Source organism: Pyricularia oryzae, chromosome 5 (genome assembly GCF_000002495.2).
Source record: "Pyricularia oryzae 70-15 chromosome 5, whole genome shotgun sequence".
Lineage (NCBI taxonomy): Eukaryota > Fungi > Ascomycota > Sordariomycetes > Magnaporthales > Pyriculariaceae > Pyricularia > Pyricularia oryzae.
Window position 1 is genome coordinate 1,444,673 of NC_017852.1, and position 16,206 is coordinate 1,460,878.

A 16,206-nucleotide genomic window follows, 5' to 3' on the forward strand; every position below is an offset into this window, starting at 1 on the left:
CCTGACAATCTCCCGTCACAAAATTAGATCATGTGATCAGCTCGGTAATTGCGTTTAGCGCCCTTCGTGTGCGTCACTTCCCACTGAATAAATGCGAACAAGCTCGGCAATTTGCATTAATCTTTGCACCACCTCCGGAAAAAAACTTATCTTGTCACGACGTGTTTTTTCGGTGACAGGAATGAACTTGTTGCTCATAAGACATGGCGAGTCTACCGACAACGTAGCCGGCCTTCTGTATGTTCTCATTTACATTTCCACCGTAACAATTGAGTTCCTTGACTCACTACGCCAACCACTTTTGCCCAAGAACCCCAAAACCCAGAACCTGCTGACCCAGTATTTCCCACCCTCACCCCAGCGCAGGTTCTCGAGATGCCCCACTGACAGCCCACGGCGTGATCCAGGCGCGGCGACTGGGCCAGCACCTCGCCGAGCGCAGCGCAGAGATTGGCCCCGTCGTGCACGTCTTTACGTCGGATCTCCAGCGGGCCCTGAAAACTGCCTTGGAAGTCGTGGCGGCGCAAAACAAGCAGACCCGCAGCGGCGACAGCTCGACTGGGTTTGCCCGGGGAGCTGATCCCGGCAACCAAGATCCGGGGAGGCGGCAGCAGCAGCAGCAGCAGCAGGATGTGGAGAAGCTACCCTTGCTCCGGGAGAAGGACTTTGGGTCCCGCGAGGGTGTGGCTTATGGAAAGCGACGACGCGATCAGGATGAGCCGATCCGGACTGAGGGTGATGGCTTGCCGTTGATCAAGCCCGAGACTCATGAGCAGATGTCGGACAGGATGGAGAAGTTTGTTCGCGACCATCTCAGGCCGCTTCTTGCATCTCGCCTGACCGCCGAGGTGGGCCCTCGCGCCGAGACTGTTGTCGTTGTCGCTCACGGCATTATACTGAATGTCTTGATGAGGGTTCTTCTGGCGCAGTTCCCCGATGCTAATTCTGCACGTCCCGTCGATGACTTGGGGTCCAGGGATCCACTTGTCCGACCTGCCGAGTTCTCCATTCCGTGGAGAAACACGGCTTACACTGAGCTCAAGGTTGCTTTGTGTGCTCTTACACAAGACACGAGATCGACATCTGCAATTTCTGACAAAGCCACTGCGTCGGCATCTCTCACTATGAGTGTCATCTCAGTCAATAATAGCTGCCATCTGGATGGGTTGAAAAAGACTCGAGGTGGGATCGGCAGTGCACAATTTGACTCCAAGCAGAAAACCATGGACTCCTTCTTTAGTCGAAAGCTCCAAGGTCCATAAAAGTGAGTAAGTAATGCATGCTTGTCGAATATTTGCAGCACGACAATATCAAGCGACGATATGTGTATGGCCTGTCTGCATGTGTAATGGTACGTCTTTCATAATTTCATATATTTCTCGCTGCTTCAGCTACGTGTGGCTTCCATGATGAGCAAAACATCCTTACAGACCTGTTCTGAATTCTTATGTTGACAAACGATTGTCCAACTGCTATCTGAAAATGCCCAAATCTATTCTTTATTGATTGAGACACTTTTGCATTGAGCGACTGCTAACAACGCTGCAACTCTGTTGGAAGACAGGTACAGTTGCGAAGTGATCATGCTCCCTCCTACTCTTCCTCAGAAGGCAGCATCTCCGGGAACCATCCATACTCTTTGAAGTCGACCATTAGCTCACCGAGAGCCCCGGTTGTGACCGTCACGCCCTCTGCCCTCAGTGCAGTAGCCTGGTTCTGCGAACCCGATGGTGCAGATCTGAGTGACAGGGCCCAAACTTATTAGTTCGCCGTAGATTAGACAAATGGAAGGGCACACCTGACGGGGAGCTGCAGACCTTGGTGAGATGATACCCTTGGCATTGATGACCCGCTGCCAAGGGACATTGTTGTGATTATGCACGGCGTTGTCGTCTTCTGAGAGGTGCTTAAGGCATACTCCGACCTGGCGAGGTCTCTGGGCTGAGTCTGGGGTTAGTAGAAAGTGCATTTGTAATGGAAAGTTTTATGATTATTACGCTGTCCAACGAGATGGGCGATGTGGCCGTATGTCGTGACTTTTCCAGGCGGTATCTCCTGCACGGCACTGTATACCGCATAGAAAAAAGCGGCCGCCTCCTCGGATTGAGGCATGACGGTCTGCGTGCTTGAATTCTGTATTGCCTGTGGATGTTATTATGGCAGCGTGACTCTTGATCAACTTGATGATGTGAAATGCCAAGTTATGCGGGGCAACCGAGACTACCTGGTTGCCAGTGAGATCAATGATTATATCAGCAAGGCTTTGTTTGCAAGTAGGCAACCTGCGCAGAGACGGCAAAAAAGCAATCATTTTGTTTTCTCAGTGAGACGGCATATATATACATTAAGAAAGAAAGTTTTTTTTTTTTTTTTTTTTCTCAGCTTGAAACTTCCCGATTGCTGCTGGCGCGAAGGGAATGAAGCCATTTCGAGGAGGGCAGGAAGCGCCGGAGAGAATCTCAAGGAAAGCAAACACCCAAGATGGAAAATAGTCACAAGACAAAGGCTTTTAATACGAGTATGCAACCATTTGAATATTTCCCCAGGGCATGTGTCGTATCTGAACAATAATCAGGTGTACATTTACCCAGCTTTTCTAACGACATGCACGAGAGCTAGTGTGGCAGACAGAGAAAAAGGAACTGTAGATTATGACGTTTCAAAAGTCTTGGGAGGGCATCACTGGGTTCTTTATCGACTTTTGGGCAACCGCCTACCTACCTTTTCTTCTTCTTCTTTCGCGGGTTCAGGGTCCATCGGTTTCGTTATCTTCTCGGGGCTGCTGGAAAGAAATTGCCGATCGACGATCTGATCCCGGATCCGCCAAAGGCTATGCCAGGGAATCGGAATATTTAGATGAAAAAAAGAAAAGCTCGAGCAAAAAAAAAAAAGAGAGAAAAAAAAATGTCAGCCGGCGGACAGGCAGCAGATTGTGTTTTTGTCTGATGGGAAAATAACATGTGCCTGTCAAATCCATGGGCTGAGAGTGGCTTGGCTCGAAGGATGAGACTGATCTCGTCCTACCACTATGGACATCTGTCTTTTGCACATGCATGCCAAAACAACAAAAAACGCCAGTGTATCAGATACTACACCATCGCGTATCTTTGGTTCTTGGTTTGTTTTTTTTAGCCTAGGGGCATAAAATTTGGCGTGCGTGCCGATTGGAATTGAGGATTGGCTCAGGGCTCCTCTCAGTGGCGCCCACCCCCCTATCGTTGAGGCTTGGAGCCTGCAAGCCCCCCGGTCGAGGACGTTGACTGGTGTTACCCTCCAAAGCATCCCCACAGTTCAGACGTCATTGTTCACCAAGCCCGCCCAAGAACAGCTGGAGCTTGCCCGACAGCTGCTATCCGTAAAGAAATTCCCAGGCTAACAATTCGCCGGCTTGCGAATGGTCATGCACTGTCCGTCCCACGTCAGCCTGGCCCGTTGGTCTAGCCTGGGCGCCGTCTTGTAAGCTTCATATTACATAGTAGAGGGGAAAATAAAAACAAAGGCAAACAAGGGGTGGGAGGAATTGAGTTTATTTTATTTTTTTTAATCTCCAATTTCTTTTTAAATGCTGGCCGTCCCCAGCCTATTCTGGTTCGTCTGGACTGGGACGGTCGCAATTGCAATATCGTACCTCTGGGCCTCCGCTCGTCACCACAAGCAGCAAACACCATCATCACCAATGCCGTCCAGAATCACAACAATCGCCGCCCCCGGGCCTGACAGCCTCGGGAGTAACAGCAATGGCGCTGCGATAGCGGGAGAAAAGTGCTCGGGTTCGACCAAATTCTACGGCTCGCAGGTCGGGGGCAAGTCCGTCATCAACTACAGCTACACGGACCTGCCGTTCCGGCTACTGGGCTACGATGTCTACTACTTTTTCCGCTTCGCCTGGGCCATCCCCTACGTGGTGCTGCCCGCCAGCCCGCCCTACATTTCGGGCGACATGGACGAGCTGAGCCCGACGCGCGAGAACCTGTTTTGCATTGTCGTGCACGCCGTCCTCATCGTCATGCAGCTGGGCTTCGTGCTGGTGCTCCTGCCCGTCATGGTGCTGCTGCCCGTGTGGACGGCTGCCATGTTCATCGCTGCCTTTTTGGTCTGCAACAGGCTCATCTGCAAGGTGCTCAATGGTGATCAGCCCACCCTCACGTCGAATCCCGAGTATGCCCCGGCTCTGGAGAAGCATGCCCACGAGCAGTGGATCTTTGTCAATGGTGTTGCCGTCGGGAAGCACTGGCTTCAGAACAACCTGGACCGGCTTGCGCTTACTTTCAAGAGGCCGATTCTTGGTATCCACAACAAAACGTAAAGTGCCTCGAGATTTGTGCCCCCCCCCCCCCCCCCCCTTTGATTCAATTTTCGATTCTGTCTGTTCGGTATACTGATCTTGCCTGGGCACATCTTGCGGTACTTGACCAACAGTGATGGAATCATTTTTGATATCGTAGAGTGTCTTGTGCAGCGCACTTTTGGCTACGCAACAGACGACGTGCGTTTGTGCTACGCCGCTGTCAAGGAGAAGCTGTACGATCCGCAGTACAGCAAGGTGGTCTTGATACTGCACAGCCAGGGAGGCATCGAGGGAGGCATGGTTCTTGATTGGCTCCTCCAGGAGATGCCGCAAGATTTGCTTGCCAAGGTTGAAGTAAGAGGCCTTTTGTTGCACAACCTTTTTCTCCCCTAACTATGCAAGTTTTGTCCAACCTGACACCATGTCAACCAGGTTTACACCTTTGGCAACGCGGCCAACCATTTCAACAACCCCCACCTCCACGTCACATCGCAGGAGAACGCCGAAGCAAACCCCCTGGCGGCATCCATGGACGTCGCCGAGCCCACAGAGGCCCTAGAACGCTCCGCCAGCAGTGACAACGCTGTGGCCGCGGCATCCAAGTCCAAGAAGAAGAAGAACGGGGGCCGGCGAACCCACGGCAATGGGGGTAGCAGTAGCAGTAGCAGCATCAACAGCGACGCGCTCGAGAGCATGCTGACGCGCGAGACGTCTGCGCCGCGACCGTCGGCCATCTCGGACCGCGTCATCGGGCACGTGGAGCACTACGCGCACACGACCGACTTTGTAGCCCTCTGGGGCGTGCTGCACTTTGCGACCTCTACCCCGGCAACGCTCTTCGTCCCGCGCTTCATCGGCCGCCTGTTTGCCCGCACGTCGGTCCGCGGGGGCCACCAGCTCTGCATGCACTACCTCGACGGCATGTTCCCGCTGCGGCGGGACGAGTCCGCGCCCGGCGGGTTCAGCGGCTGTATCGAGGCCGGGCCCGCAGAGGAAGGGCTGAACGACTTTATGGACAGCGAGGTCGTCGTCGGTGGCGGCGGCGGCGCCAACGCCGTGGTGGACGTCGCGGGCGCGGCGTTCAAGTCGAGCTGGGTCGGCGTCCTCAAGAACGAAATGGAGGGTCTGCCGGCTGCGGCGGCGCAGGCTGCCGACGAGGTCGAGGTCATGAATGCGGGGCAGGGCCTCGGCAAGGGCGCGGCGCGCACGTTCAAGGTCAAGCAGCTTAGTCGGCTGTGGCAGTATCGTGACGGCAGGAGCCCCGAGGATAACGTGGTTGATGGTCCTCTTCGTGGAAAGACGCTGTGAGTCTGGTGTTTGAGCGGTGGGTGGTTGAGGAGGGTGAGGTGTTGTTGTAGCTTTACGAAGAAAAAGTGTCTGTTTGGGATGTACCAAAGTATGATTGAGGAAACATGTAATGTTATTGAGTTGTTTGGGTGAGGGTTCAGAATTGCCTGGGTTTTGATAGTGGAGGAAATTTGGAGTTCGAGGTATGTCTCAGTTGTTTGTGATAACGAGATACAAACGGGCAGTTGGGAATGATATTGATAATTATCACGAGGGGAGAAGAGAACAGCCGCTTGAGCTTCATCAAACTTGTGCGTTGCGGGAACAAAGGCGTGTTGCCGGCTGCGACGAGGCAAGAGGCAAACGAGCCAGGTCGGGCGGGGTGGCAGTCACAAACAAACAAACAAACCTCCCTCCCCTTTCTCGGAATCCCTTTATAACCTACCTAATTCCGACACCTTTCAAGACCGGTCCTATATTCACTCTGCCCCTGTGGTCGAGTGGTATAGAGATTGCTATGACCGCTTTGGCTCCGGCCTCTTAGCGCAGCGTCGTCGTGAAGGTCCAGACAAAACCACCCTCGGGCGGTTTTTCGATGGGTGTTCTCCTTCGTGTGGCTTGGAGTTTAGTGGGTCGGTGCCTTCTGGGCGCGCCTCTCCCTGCTCGTGAACGGATAAAATAGCCTTGCTTTTTTGTATTTTTGTCTATTTTTATATGTTGGGGCGTTCAAAATTGTCAGAAGTGGTCAAGATGGTGAAGTTGGGGTTGGGTGGACGTTGGTGGGTGGTCATGTCTTGATGTCCTGATGTTTCGCGACGTGCTCCGGCAAGAGGTCGTTTGCAAGTAGGAAACGCCAATTAGGCCGCGATGTAGGAGGCTGCGGTTCGAATTCGGCTGGGGGCAATTGCTCGTTGTTTGGTTTCCCTTTTATTTCTTATTCGGGCTGTTTGTTTTGGTTCCTTCCTCATTCTTTGGGTGATATCAGTCTCCCGCCGCCCACTACGATATAATCATCCCCACTGCAGCATTTGTTTAGGTATTTGAAGCTTCAGGAAAGGTTAGATATTTATACTTTCAAATTTATCGCGAAAAAAGGTATTGATCTCAGTTGATAGGCTTTTGCTCATCTCTCCTCGCCTTAAACGCGCGGTCGAGCGTGAGCTCTTGGTTCGGATGCGTGATTGCCAACCTCCTTTCGCCCGCCCACCCAGCGCGGTACTCTTGCTCGGTGACCCATACAAAATCCTGATGCTCTTCAGGGTCAAGCTTCACCCTAGGACAGCAAGCCGCGCTGCCCTCCTGCCCCCGATTACCCCCATCACCCCGCACCTCAACCTCAAAAGTAAGCTTGTGGAACATGCGCCCATCACTAGCCTTGAACTCGTACAGGTCGATCAGCCGACGCACGTGAGCCGTCTCCAGTCCCGACTCCTCGTGCAGCTCACGGACGGCAGCGTCGAGCACGGTGCGGTCGCGGTCCGCCTCGGCCATGCCACCGGGCGTCTCCCACAGGTTCGGCATAAAGTCGGACGCCGCGCGTTGGATGAGCAGCAGCCTGTCCGAGGATTCGGGGTGGAAGACGACGGTACCGACGATCAAGGCACTTAAACCGGGTTGGGAGTCGATGTATTCTGTGATAGATACGTTGTATTTGAGGAGATCGGGCGGGAATGTGTAGGCAGATTTGGGAGGGGTTGGTGATGTATGGTTTGAGGACATGGTTGGAGGTTTTTTTAAAAGCGTAACTTTTGTTGCCTGTTTTTTTTTGGTGATCGTTGGAGTTGTACGGATTAATATCGCGACGATTGTGTTATATAAATGAAGCTTATATTTGTTATCTACCTAGCCTATGATTATGTGAGTCATTAACTTCCTTGTCTTACTTGTGATCTCCACAACCATTAATTGAACTTGCGCTAGAATGTAGACATTGCTGTCCTAGCAAGTACTATTCTAGTCGTGCCATCTCAAACCAGACCTCTAATACAAACAGTCCAGGCAAAATATTGATCTCAACTGGGTAATTCCATCAAATCCAACCCCATAAACCTGCTTCTTCACGAACGCGGGTTCAGGTCCGACTGTCCGACTATAAAAGTAAAGTCTATGACTATCTAGTAGGTAACTAATCTGTTTATTGCTGCCTGATATGCACGAGGGCGATCGGGCTGCGTATTCCAATCGGACACCACAATGACTCGGGAGGCATACCCGAACGTTTTCTTACAGCTTTTATGCTGTCGCTCTTTTCTTTTTCTTTTTTTTTCTTTTTCTTCCATGGATAGCTCTAGTTTGTTCAAGGGGCATCAGCATATATAGCTCATTCTGTATTCAATATCAATCTTTGATTAGTCTATAGATAAGTAGCTGTAGTCATGACATAGGAAAGCAGCTGCTTTCAATCAAGAAAGCATCATTATCTCGTCAGCCACCAAAAGTGCATCTCAAACAAACTCCCCAACACCAAGGTGCCAGCTCACCCAGCTACAGCATATCATACAAAAAAGGGTATAAGAAACGACAAAGGAAAAAAAAAGACGTTAGGGCGTATGGAATATATCTCCTCAGTCACTTGGATAATCACGCTCCGTTGCTCTCGGCGTGGCGCTTGCTGTTGGAAGCAATTGCCTTCTCGCGCTCGACCGCCGCCATGTCGTTGTTCATGCGTCCAAACTGCCATTCGGGCAGCGTGATGCCCGTCTGCTCGTTGATGGTGGTCATCAGCGGCGGCAGCATCTGGTAGACGTTGCGCATGGCCTCGATGCCGCCCTGGCCCTGGGATGAACCGCCCTCGGCAGCGCCCGTGTTCCACACGCTGATCTTGGGCTGCAGGCCCTGGACCGCCTCGGCGTTGGCCTTGGCCAGCTCGACGTACGTGCCCTTCTCGATCATGAGGTAGGCGAGCAGGCCCTGCGGCCCACCAAACGCCTTTGACATTTGCCCGTAGGCTTCCGCCATGGCCATCATGGCTTCTGCCTCCTTGGTGCGGCGCGTCAGCTCGGCCTCGGCCCGCTTGACGAGGGCGTAGCTCTCGGCGTCGGCGTCGAGCCTGGTGCGGTCGTAGTCGGCGCGCGCCTCGACCTGGACGGCGTAGGCCTTTGCGTCGGCGCTCTGCTGGGCCGACTCGCGCTCGATGGTGGCCTTGACGACATCGGTGGCACGCAGCCGCTCCATCTCGGCCGCCGCCTTCTTGACCTGCACCTCCTTTTTGAGGTCCTCATCCTTGGCCTCGGTCTTGCGCGTGGCCTCGATGCGGGCAATCTCGACGTCTCGGTTGAGGAGCGTCTTGCGGGTTGCGAGGTTCGACTCGGCCTGCGCGCGCTCAATGTCCCGGTCGACCTTCTGGACGGCCGTCTCGGCGTTGATCTTTGCAATCTCACGCTGCTCTTCACCCTTGCGCTGGGCCTCACCGACGTTTCCGCGCAGCTGCGCCTCGGCCACGTCGATCCTGGCCTGGTTGGTGGCGCCCTCGTGGGCCTTGCGGGACAGCGACTCAAAGTAGGACGAGTTGGGGGCGTCCTTGAGCTCCTTGACGTTGGAGTTGTAGATCTTGAGGCCGAACTGGGCCAGCTCGCCGCGGATGTTCTTGAAGATGCGTCGCTTGAACACCTCGCGCTCGGTAAAGATCTCCTCCATCGTCATGCTCGACACCAGCACGCGCGTCTCTCCCTCGATGATGCCCTTGACGATGTTCTCGAGGAACTGCTGCGACCCGGAGCTCTTCTTGCCCTCGTTGGCCCCGTCGGCCAACAGCATGGCGTACTTCATCAGCGCGTCACCCCGGTCCTCCCGTGCCTCCTCATCGCCTTCGTTCTCCGGCTCGTGTACGGGCTGGCCCTTGGAGTTGGCGCCGCGCTGGTTGATGTCGGGACCGATGGTGAAGACTACGGGGAGCTGGAAGAGCAGCTTCTCCCTAGTCATTGCCTGCAGGTTCATTGCATAGTCGTGGGGCTGCACGCTGAAGCGCATGCAGCGCTGGAACGGGAGGACCCATGATGCCTTGGTGATCCGGATGGTCTTGACTCCCATGCCGGTAATGGCAAGGTACTCATCCGGGGCGGCAACACGGTAGGACATTTTGAAGATTTGGTGATGAAAGGGGTTAAAGGAGTCAAGAGAGGGTGTCAAGATGGATATCAAAGAATATTTAGTGTACAAATGGCGAGTGTTGAACACTCAGTCCGGTATCGAAGGTGTTGGGTATCCTGGGGATTGATGATCAAAAACAAAAGAAGAAACGTGTAACGCATTGAAGAAACGAGGGGGACATTTTGGATTTATATGTGCGACAAAGGCAGCTTTCACAGCCACAAATGCAGACCTACTTAATTCACCTACCTCCGGAGTAGATACCTAGCTCCTCAGAATTCCCGACAAAACTTATCAGATGGCGAATGTGGTTCTGACTGGCAAGGCATGGCATGCATGTTAGTGCTGAGGCTGAGTTGGAAGAAAACGAGCTCCCGCTGTCAGGTGATGGTTGTGTAAGGCATCCTAGCATGCCAGGTAAGCTTATTAGCAAGAGTTGGACCCTGTTGCAGAAAGCCCTTTTTTTTCACGCCTTGAGCTCGTCCTTTGTTCTGTGCAAAGTCCATCACAAGCACACATGCCGGTCAGTCGGAGATGCTCCACCGATGGATGATGGCAAAGACATGGCGGCTTGTTCGGTAGAGCCAAACTCCATAATAACCCGGATCCCTGGGCTCATGTCATGTCGTACCACCGATTGCCCTGCCACAGCCTACCGAGCTAGGCAGCACTTAGGGCCGGAAATAAGCTGCCTGAGTAGAGACAAGGAACGACCAACTGTGCCGCTAACCGAACGGCCAAGAATCAAGCATTCGCTAGCCCTCACTGAACTTAATTATTGGATGTGGTATGTAAACAAAGGGAGAGCTCCAACTGGTCCCTTTTCGACGTTAGGGCTGTAAGAAGTTGGGTGACAAATTGGTTGAAGAGATTCAAGCCCGTGTTTGATTGGATTTGCGGCTCTTGGTTTCAACACGTGCACTACTTCTCCGCATGATCAGACGCGGGGCAGTGCCAGGGGTCTAGCGCCACTTGGACCGCTCGTTTCCACTCTCTCTACTGTCCCCTGTCCCTCCCTTGCTGAGCTACTGGTATACCCCTACAGCTCCAAAACCCTGCAGGCCCTCCTGAGGCTGAACTCTTGGGATGGGAGCTCGGTCTCTCAATCCTACTACCGACATTGAACATTACATTAGCTCGGGCTGTACAGCAAAAATGTATGAATTACAGTCACTTAATCATATCATGCGAACAAAACTTGAGTCCACTCTCATACGGAAAAGTTTTGCCAGCTCACAGCTTGGCAGCAGCTCGGTCGGTAAACGAGCAACATATGTCTTTGTTCAATTATCTCGGTGGCTGCATCGGGATTCTAGGTATGAGCCAAATCAGCCTTGCCGCATCCAATCCTTCTCAGTTGTAATGCGACCCAGTGGCAATATTTACAGCCCACACGTGAAAACAATTTTGCGGTTCTACAGTACCAAAATAACAAGTCAACATTGTTTTAGTGAAGTTTTGTCGGACATCAAATGAATCACACTACGGTAGAACCAGGTACAGGCAATGCCAGGCACCTGGTTTAACACAGCCTCCACCATCCTTGGCCCCTTGATGGCCGGAAGCTTGGCCATTTGCTGATATTTACCTTTTCCCAGCATTGTTTTCCCAGCCCAACGGATTGGAATGTTTTGTACCGTAATACCTGGCCAACCCAACCTTGCCAACCCACTAAACCGTTACACAGCCTTGACTGTCCAATCCCTTGCTCCGTTTTTCTACTTTATCCCGGACGCCACCACATGCAAGTCAAAGGCACCGAAACGGACCTGACAACCTGATAAGATCAACTCAAACTTGACGTGGTACCGCATACCCGGAAACGAAAAAAATAAAATAAAAAATAAACAGCCTTGAAGGGTGGCACCTTGTGACCTCTAGCTGCTGTGCCTGCTAAACAAGTTTGAACCAAAGTCCAAAAACAAACTTGGATCCACCCTTCTAGAAGGTTTAGTTAGAAGAGCTCACTGCGCCTGCAATAAGCACTTTGATGGAGTCATATGTGTGACACTTGAAGTTTTTACTGGCTCTGGTCCGATGCAGATAAACCAAAATCAACCTGCGGCAGGCTGCTACTTCTTACAGAGTCGCCTCACCTCGGGTCCGGCGACAACTGGTACCATTCCGAAAATCGGAAATCGGTGGCATTTTGAAAGCGGCACAGGAAAGTCTGGGCAGACGTAAATATCGACGCAGGCGAATCCTGTGGGATATACACAACTTGGATTTACAATTACCTTGGTCAACAAATCACAAACAAAACCTAATACTCCAAACGCAATTACCAGCAGCATCAGGACAAGTACACCATTGAGAATCAGAGTACCCATCAACATATCCCAAGCCCCGTAAAAAGCAAAAAGCACAAAAATGTCCAAAGAAGACACCGAAGCCGCACCACCCCCCTACTCCGAAACCGCCTTCCCAACCACATCCACCATCCCCTCCCGCTCGCCAGGCCGCACGAGACCACCTAGCCCCTCGTCCCCGCTGAGCTCGCACCTGGCGGCGCACCTGTCCAGCCTCTCGACGCGCCTCCGCCAGACCCAATCCGCGCGCGCGACGCGCCAGGCCCTGCTGGACCTGGACCTGGTGGAGCGCATCGTGCCGCACGTCGAGGCCTTCCTCGCCGACGTGGTCGACGCGCACTCGCGCCCCGCCGCCGCAGAGCTCACCATCGTGCCCGCGCCGGCCGTCCCGTCCGCCTGGGCCCTCAGCGGCGCCGCCGAGCGCCGCCGCGAGGGCGAGCTCGTCCACCTCGTGCGCCTGGCCGTGCCGGGTGTGGGGGCAGTGGTGGACGACAAGGGGAGGCCGAGGGAGCTGCTGCCGCAAGGCAGGGACGGCAAAGGTGGCGGCAGCGCGGGCGAGGCGGCGTCTCCGTCGACGGGGTCGAGCCTCCGGCCGGAGCGGGACTGGACTGCAACGCAGTTTGACGAGTGGGGGCGGTGGGATGAGGACGCCGAGGCGGCGGCGATGGCGGCGGCGGGTGGGGGTTCCGGCGGGTCGTCGTCGTGGTGGTGGCGGGATGAAGGCATGGCGGAGCGGTTAGCGGCGCACCTGCAGCCGCGGCCGCCTGTCAGGACGGAACGGCGGGAGATACAGGCCGCGGTTGTGCAGGCCAAGGAGGAAAAGAAGAGCGGCTGGGGTCTGTGGCGAAAGAAGTCGAGCTCGTCGACGGTGACGCCGGCCTCGCCGGTCGCTGCTGCGGTCTCTCCGGTATCACCGGTTTTGGAGCAAGATGACGGCGTCAGGATGACTGTCAGGGCTGATGAAGTTACCTTTAGGCGGGAGAATGACTTTGGGGTGTGGGAGAGCATGAGTGGCTGGGGTATTGTGGTCACGATTGCGGTCAGGTAGAAGCAAAAGGGTGCAAATACATACTTTAATTGTAAAATCACATGCTGCAGTAATTGCGTCACAAATAGCATTACATAGCTTAATCTCATTAGCAGTACGCCTTCTATTGTTGTGCATGGCGCCGGCTCCCTTGAAAAGTCAATGAAATAACATCTCGGAAACGACTACAAGTTTCCACCTAGCCAAAGCGAATACCCGCGCTAGGATCCCATGTTCCACCAACGGGCTTCTTTGCACCAGCCTGAGCAGGCTGCGTTTGTTGCGCCGTGCCAGGTGGTCCGCCAAACTGGATCGGCATGTTTTGAGACCAAGTCTGCTGAGCGTTTGCTGCCGGAAGGGGACGCGGCTGCTGCGGCGGCATACTGCCAGTATCAGCGTAGGCTGAGTGATGGGCCTCCTGTGGTGGACTGCGAGGCTGCTGCTGCTGCTGCTGCGAGTAATACTGTGAGGACTGCTGTGAAGGAGTCTGCTGGAGGCTGAGGGAGCCGAGAGGTGGCATTGATATCTCACTGTTTAGGATTAGGGCCGGTTAGCCGTGCTTTCTTTCATCATGAGATAATGACATGGTTACGGTAACCAGAACTTACTCTTCCAGGCTCCTGGCATCTTTGCGTCTCTCTGCAACCCAAGTCCGGCAAGTGTCACGGAACGTCCCCACGATCTTGCTGAGATCATTGTAAAACTTGCGTCCAACCTCAACATTGCTGACAATCTCCTTGTACTTGTAAAAAGCCGAGTCGAGTTTCTGCAACGCAGCCTCGCGCTCCTTGCCACCGGCCTTGTCTGCACCCGCCGCCCTCCTCTGCGACTCGAACTCACGGTTCACCCTGCTCACCTCGTTGAGGCACTTTTCCTGCTCAGCCGTTTCCCGCTCCAGCAGTGCCAAGTCGTCTTCATACAAGGAGTCCAGGCGTCGCTCGAAGAAATCGTCAAAGTGGGCGGCCGCCAGAGTAGTGCCTGGGTATGCGCGCTCCAGTCTACCCGTCTCACGGAGTATGTCTGGCTTGATGTCATCAGAGCGCGCGCGTTCGCGCAGCGCCTCAACACGCTTCCGGCGCCTGCTTTCCATCCGGAGGACATCGTTGTAGGCGCCTCGAAGCCTGCCAAGTGCTGGCTTGACCGACTCTGGTATTTCGGTTCGGCGACTTGAGGGTACAAAGTCCATCAATGAACGATCAGATCCCGAGAGAACCATCAAAGTATCCTCGATTGCGAGATACTTTTCCCTCACAATGCCGTCGGATGAAGTCGATGATGCAAAATAGCCCTCGATCTCACCCACTTGGGCCCATAGCTTCTGACCACCAGCGGGATCCTGGCGAGATTCAGGCCTAGCCCACCGCTGCGTACCGTGTCTCCGACGCAACCTCTGATCTTCCTCCTCCTCGGTCACTAACAGGGACTTGCCCTCCTCAAACACGGCAATGTCGCTCGATCGAAGCTTGTCGATGTCGGCAAAACTCCGTTGGATGCGATTGATTCCGTCAGCCTGTCTGATTTCCTCCGCGTGCTGTATAAGAGGGCCTGGCAATCCAAGAGGCTTCTCCAGTGCTTGAAGCGAGCCAGGCAGATTGAGCGAGCTCAGAATCTCATGCATCCGCTCAGTAAGCACCTCCAGCTCGTGGATAATGTTGTTATTAACAAGGCGGTCCCGCCTCTCCTCGTAGATTGAGACAGCCATATGAACGGCGTAGGGCACCAGCTTTGAGAAAAGCGCAGGGCCGAATTCAGCTTCGTCTCCAATATGGTCGACGGGAGCTGACACTTGAGCCGGGATACGAGCGACTGCCAGGTTTGCACGGTCCAATATCTTGAGCTCAGGTTTTGTGGGTACCGGAAGCAGATACAGCATGTCGTTGTCGTGTTCGGCCCTCTTCAGATCTTCCTCTGCCCTCATCTTGAGCCTCCTCAGATCCTCAGCCACTCCCTCCTTGAGATATCCTCCGCGCGCCTCCCTCAGACCCTCGTTGGCACAAGCAACGGCATCCTGAAGGCGCGCAATCTCCTCACCGTATTTGCGCTTCTCGAGGCAGTCGAGCGAGGCACGATATTGCGCGGCGGCAGCAAAGTGGTGATGCTTGGCACTTATGTGGTGGATCCAAGCAGAGCTAATGGCCTCGCTCTTCATGGCTGCCTCGGCTGCCGAGTTGTACAGGTCGGAGGCGCGAGCAGCAAGCTTTGCTATGGTGGCGTCCTTGTATCCCTCTGCCACAGCCTTTTGCCAGTAGCATTCCTGGCACTGGGCTAGCATCAACTGCTCCAAGGACTCCAGAGTTGCTTCGTCCATATCTTCAGGCGGGGATGGCATGCGCAATTCGGGCAGCACGGCCGTCTTCATGTGGCTGAGCACACCGGCGGCGTGAGAGAAATAGTTGGCCGCCGTCTTGATAGCATTGGAATCTCCGTTGGAGTTGGTAGAGAGGGCGAGCTGACAGTACAAGGCAGCGAGGTTGTAGAGCACGTTAAGGAGCTCATACTGCAGGTTGTTCTGAACCAGGGGTCGATCGGTGTTGTAACCCAGGGCGGGGTACCAGGTGAAGTCTGCTCCGATCTGTGTAAAAGAGATCAGCATTTGTCACGCAAAAACAGTACCAGCAAGTAACATCACCAAGCAGGGTCTTCATACATCAATAGGGAATTTGCCGCTAATCCAGACTAGCTGCGCGGCATACGCTTGCAACTTCCTGATCCCGCTCGTGTGGGGTTCTCGAACATTGATGGCATCGCGTCGTAATGCATCGATGACCTCGATGTCCTGACGGAACATATCCGGATGTTGGTCATATTTGTTGGATATGTATTGCCGAACGGCGGGCGCAAAGGACAGCTGGTTCGATTTGCGAAAAGAGATGGGCAGCTGGTAGGCCGATTGTCTGCGGGCAAGGGTATCAAGGTCAGAGACGAGAAGCAATTTTGCGTTACATTTGAGCTCGAGGTGGCACTTACGAAGACATGGCGGCGGTTTTGTCAGCTCAAAGTGCCGTATGTTGGGTGCTGAGCGACTTGTGCCCTCGACTGAATACTCGACTGGACGCGTGCAAACGTCGCGAATTCCGACGTCGACGGGATGACCTCACCAGAAGCTACTTGGCTTTGGTGTCTGTAGATCCCCTGCAAGCCTTGACCCTTTGCGGGGTATCGCCTACCAAATACGGGAATTCTGGGGCGACGCTGTAAAAGTTTTG

At 54.0% G+C, this 16,206-nt stretch overlaps 7 protein-coding genes across 7 annotated transcripts; 3 read left to right on the plus strand and 4 right to left on the minus strand.

Moving 5' to 3' along the window:
* Nucleotides 1-100: 100 nt before the first annotated feature.
* Nucleotides 101-2,019, plus strand: MGG_14656 (phosphoglycerate mutase). The gene is made up of 3 exons (XM_003718094.1): nucleotides 101-237; nucleotides 362-1,351; nucleotides 1,565-2,019. Exons 1-2 carry the CDS (start codon nucleotides 182-184, stop codon nucleotides 1,260-1,262), a joined length of 957 nt encoding a protein of 318 aa, XP_003718142.1. The 5' UTR covers nucleotides 101-181; the 3' UTR covers nucleotides 1,263-1,351; nucleotides 1,565-2,019.
* Nucleotides 1,355-2,182, minus strand: MGG_00838 (MGMT family protein). Its single transcript, XM_003718095.1, has 3 exons — nucleotides 1,998-2,182; nucleotides 1,818-1,941; nucleotides 1,355-1,738 (listed from the first exon to the last, which is right to left on the minus strand). The coding sequence occupies exons 1-3, from the start codon at nucleotides 2,110-2,112 to the stop codon at nucleotides 1,594-1,596; spliced, it is 384 nt and encodes a 127-aa protein (XP_003718143.1). The 5' UTR covers nucleotides 2,113-2,182; the 3' UTR covers nucleotides 1,355-1,593.
* Nucleotides 2,183-3,380: 1,198 nt separating this feature from the next.
* Nucleotides 3,381-6,691, plus strand: MGG_00837 (uncharacterized protein). The gene is made up of 3 exons (XM_003718096.1): nucleotides 3,381-4,302; nucleotides 4,420-4,642; nucleotides 4,721-6,691. The coding sequence occupies exons 1-3, from the start codon at nucleotides 3,563-3,565 to the stop codon at nucleotides 5,594-5,596; spliced, it is 1,839 nt and encodes a 612-aa protein (XP_003718144.1). The 5' UTR covers nucleotides 3,381-3,562; the 3' UTR covers nucleotides 5,597-6,691.
* On the minus strand, nucleotides 6,617-7,383 carry MGG_00836 (uncharacterized protein). Its single transcript, XM_003718097.1, has one exon. The coding sequence runs from the start codon at nucleotides 7,292-7,294 to the stop codon at nucleotides 6,680-6,682; it is 615 nt and encodes a 204-aa protein (XP_003718145.1). The 5' UTR covers nucleotides 7,295-7,383; the 3' UTR covers nucleotides 6,617-6,679.
* Nucleotides 7,384-7,912: 529 nt separating this feature from the next.
* On the minus strand, nucleotides 7,913-9,652 carry MGG_00835 (flotillin domain-containing protein; the record flags this gene model as incomplete). The annotated part of the gene is made up of 2 exons (XM_003718098.1): nucleotides 7,913-7,928; nucleotides 8,160-9,652. 2 exons carry the CDS (start codon nucleotides 9,650-9,652, stop codon nucleotides 7,913-7,915), a joined length of 1,509 nt encoding a protein of 502 aa, XP_003718146.1.
* A 1,141-nt stretch (nucleotides 9,653-10,793) lies between these two features.
* On the plus strand, nucleotides 10,794-13,127 carry MGG_00834 (uncharacterized protein). The gene is made up of 3 exons (XM_003718099.1): nucleotides 10,794-10,980; nucleotides 11,116-11,161; nucleotides 11,263-13,127. Exon 3 carries the CDS (start codon nucleotides 12,035-12,037, stop codon nucleotides 13,019-13,021), a length of 987 nt encoding a protein of 328 aa, XP_003718147.1. The 5' UTR covers nucleotides 10,794-10,980; nucleotides 11,116-11,161; nucleotides 11,263-12,034; the 3' UTR covers nucleotides 13,022-13,127.
* On the minus strand, nucleotides 13,031-16,099 carry MGG_00833 (pH-response regulator protein palA/RIM20). The gene is made up of 4 exons (XM_003718100.1): nucleotides 15,968-16,099; nucleotides 15,648-15,894; nucleotides 13,609-15,572; nucleotides 13,031-13,530 (listed from the first exon to the last, which is right to left on the minus strand). Exons 1-4 carry the CDS (start codon nucleotides 15,973-15,975, stop codon nucleotides 13,200-13,202), a joined length of 2,550 nt encoding a protein of 849 aa, XP_003718148.1. The 5' UTR covers nucleotides 15,976-16,099; the 3' UTR covers nucleotides 13,031-13,199.
* Between the last annotated feature and the right edge of the window lie 107 nt (nucleotides 16,100-16,206).

Excerpts from the sequence above, each read along its gene's own strand:
- MGG_14656 (XM_003718094.1), top strand. The coding sequence starts at position 182 with ATGAACTTGTTGCTCATAAGACATGGCGAGTCTACCGACAACGTAGCC. Across the intron at positions 238-361 it reads GACAACGTAGCCGGCCTTCT|CGCAGGTTCTCGAGATGCCC; the intron begins GTATGTTCTCAT and ends CCCTCACCCCAG.
- MGG_00838 (XM_003718095.1), bottom strand. The coding sequence starts at position 2,112 with ATGCCTCAATCCGAGGAGGCGGCCGCTTTTTTCTATGCGGTATACAGT. Across the intron at positions 1,942-1,997 it reads CGCCCATCTCGTTGGACAGC|CCCAGAGACCTCGCCAGGTC; the intron begins GTAATAATCATA and ends CCCCAGACTCAG. Across the intron at positions 1,739-1,817 it reads AAGGGTATCATCTCACCAAG|ATCTGCACCATCGGGTTCGC; the intron begins GTCTGCAGCTCC and ends CCTGTCACTCAG.
- MGG_00837 (XM_003718096.1), top strand. The coding sequence starts at position 3,563 with ATGCTGGCCGTCCCCAGCCTATTCTGGTTCGTCTGGACTGGGACGGTC. Across the intron at positions 4,303-4,419 it reads CTTGGTATCCACAACAAAAC|TGATGGAATCATTTTTGATA; the intron begins GTAAAGTGCCTC and ends CTTGACCAACAG. Across the intron at positions 4,643-4,720 it reads ATTTGCTTGCCAAGGTTGAA|GTTTACACCTTTGGCAACGC; the intron begins GTAAGAGGCCTT and ends CATGTCAACCAG.
- MGG_00836 (XM_003718097.1), bottom strand. The coding sequence starts at position 7,294 with ATGTCCTCAAACCATACATCACCAACCCCTCCCAAATCTGCCTACACA.
- MGG_00834 (XM_003718099.1), top strand. The coding sequence starts at position 12,035 with ATGTCCAAAGAAGACACCGAAGCCGCACCACCCCCCTACTCCGAAACC.
- MGG_00833 (XM_003718100.1), bottom strand. Across the intron at positions 15,573-15,647 it reads GCGGCAAATTCCCTATTGAT|ATCGGAGCAGACTTCACCTG; the intron begins GTATGAAGACCC and ends TCTTTTACACAG. Across the intron at positions 13,531-13,608 it reads GATGCCAGGAGCCTGGAAGA|TGAGATATCAATGCCACCTC; the intron begins GTAAGTTCTGGT and ends AATCCTAAACAG.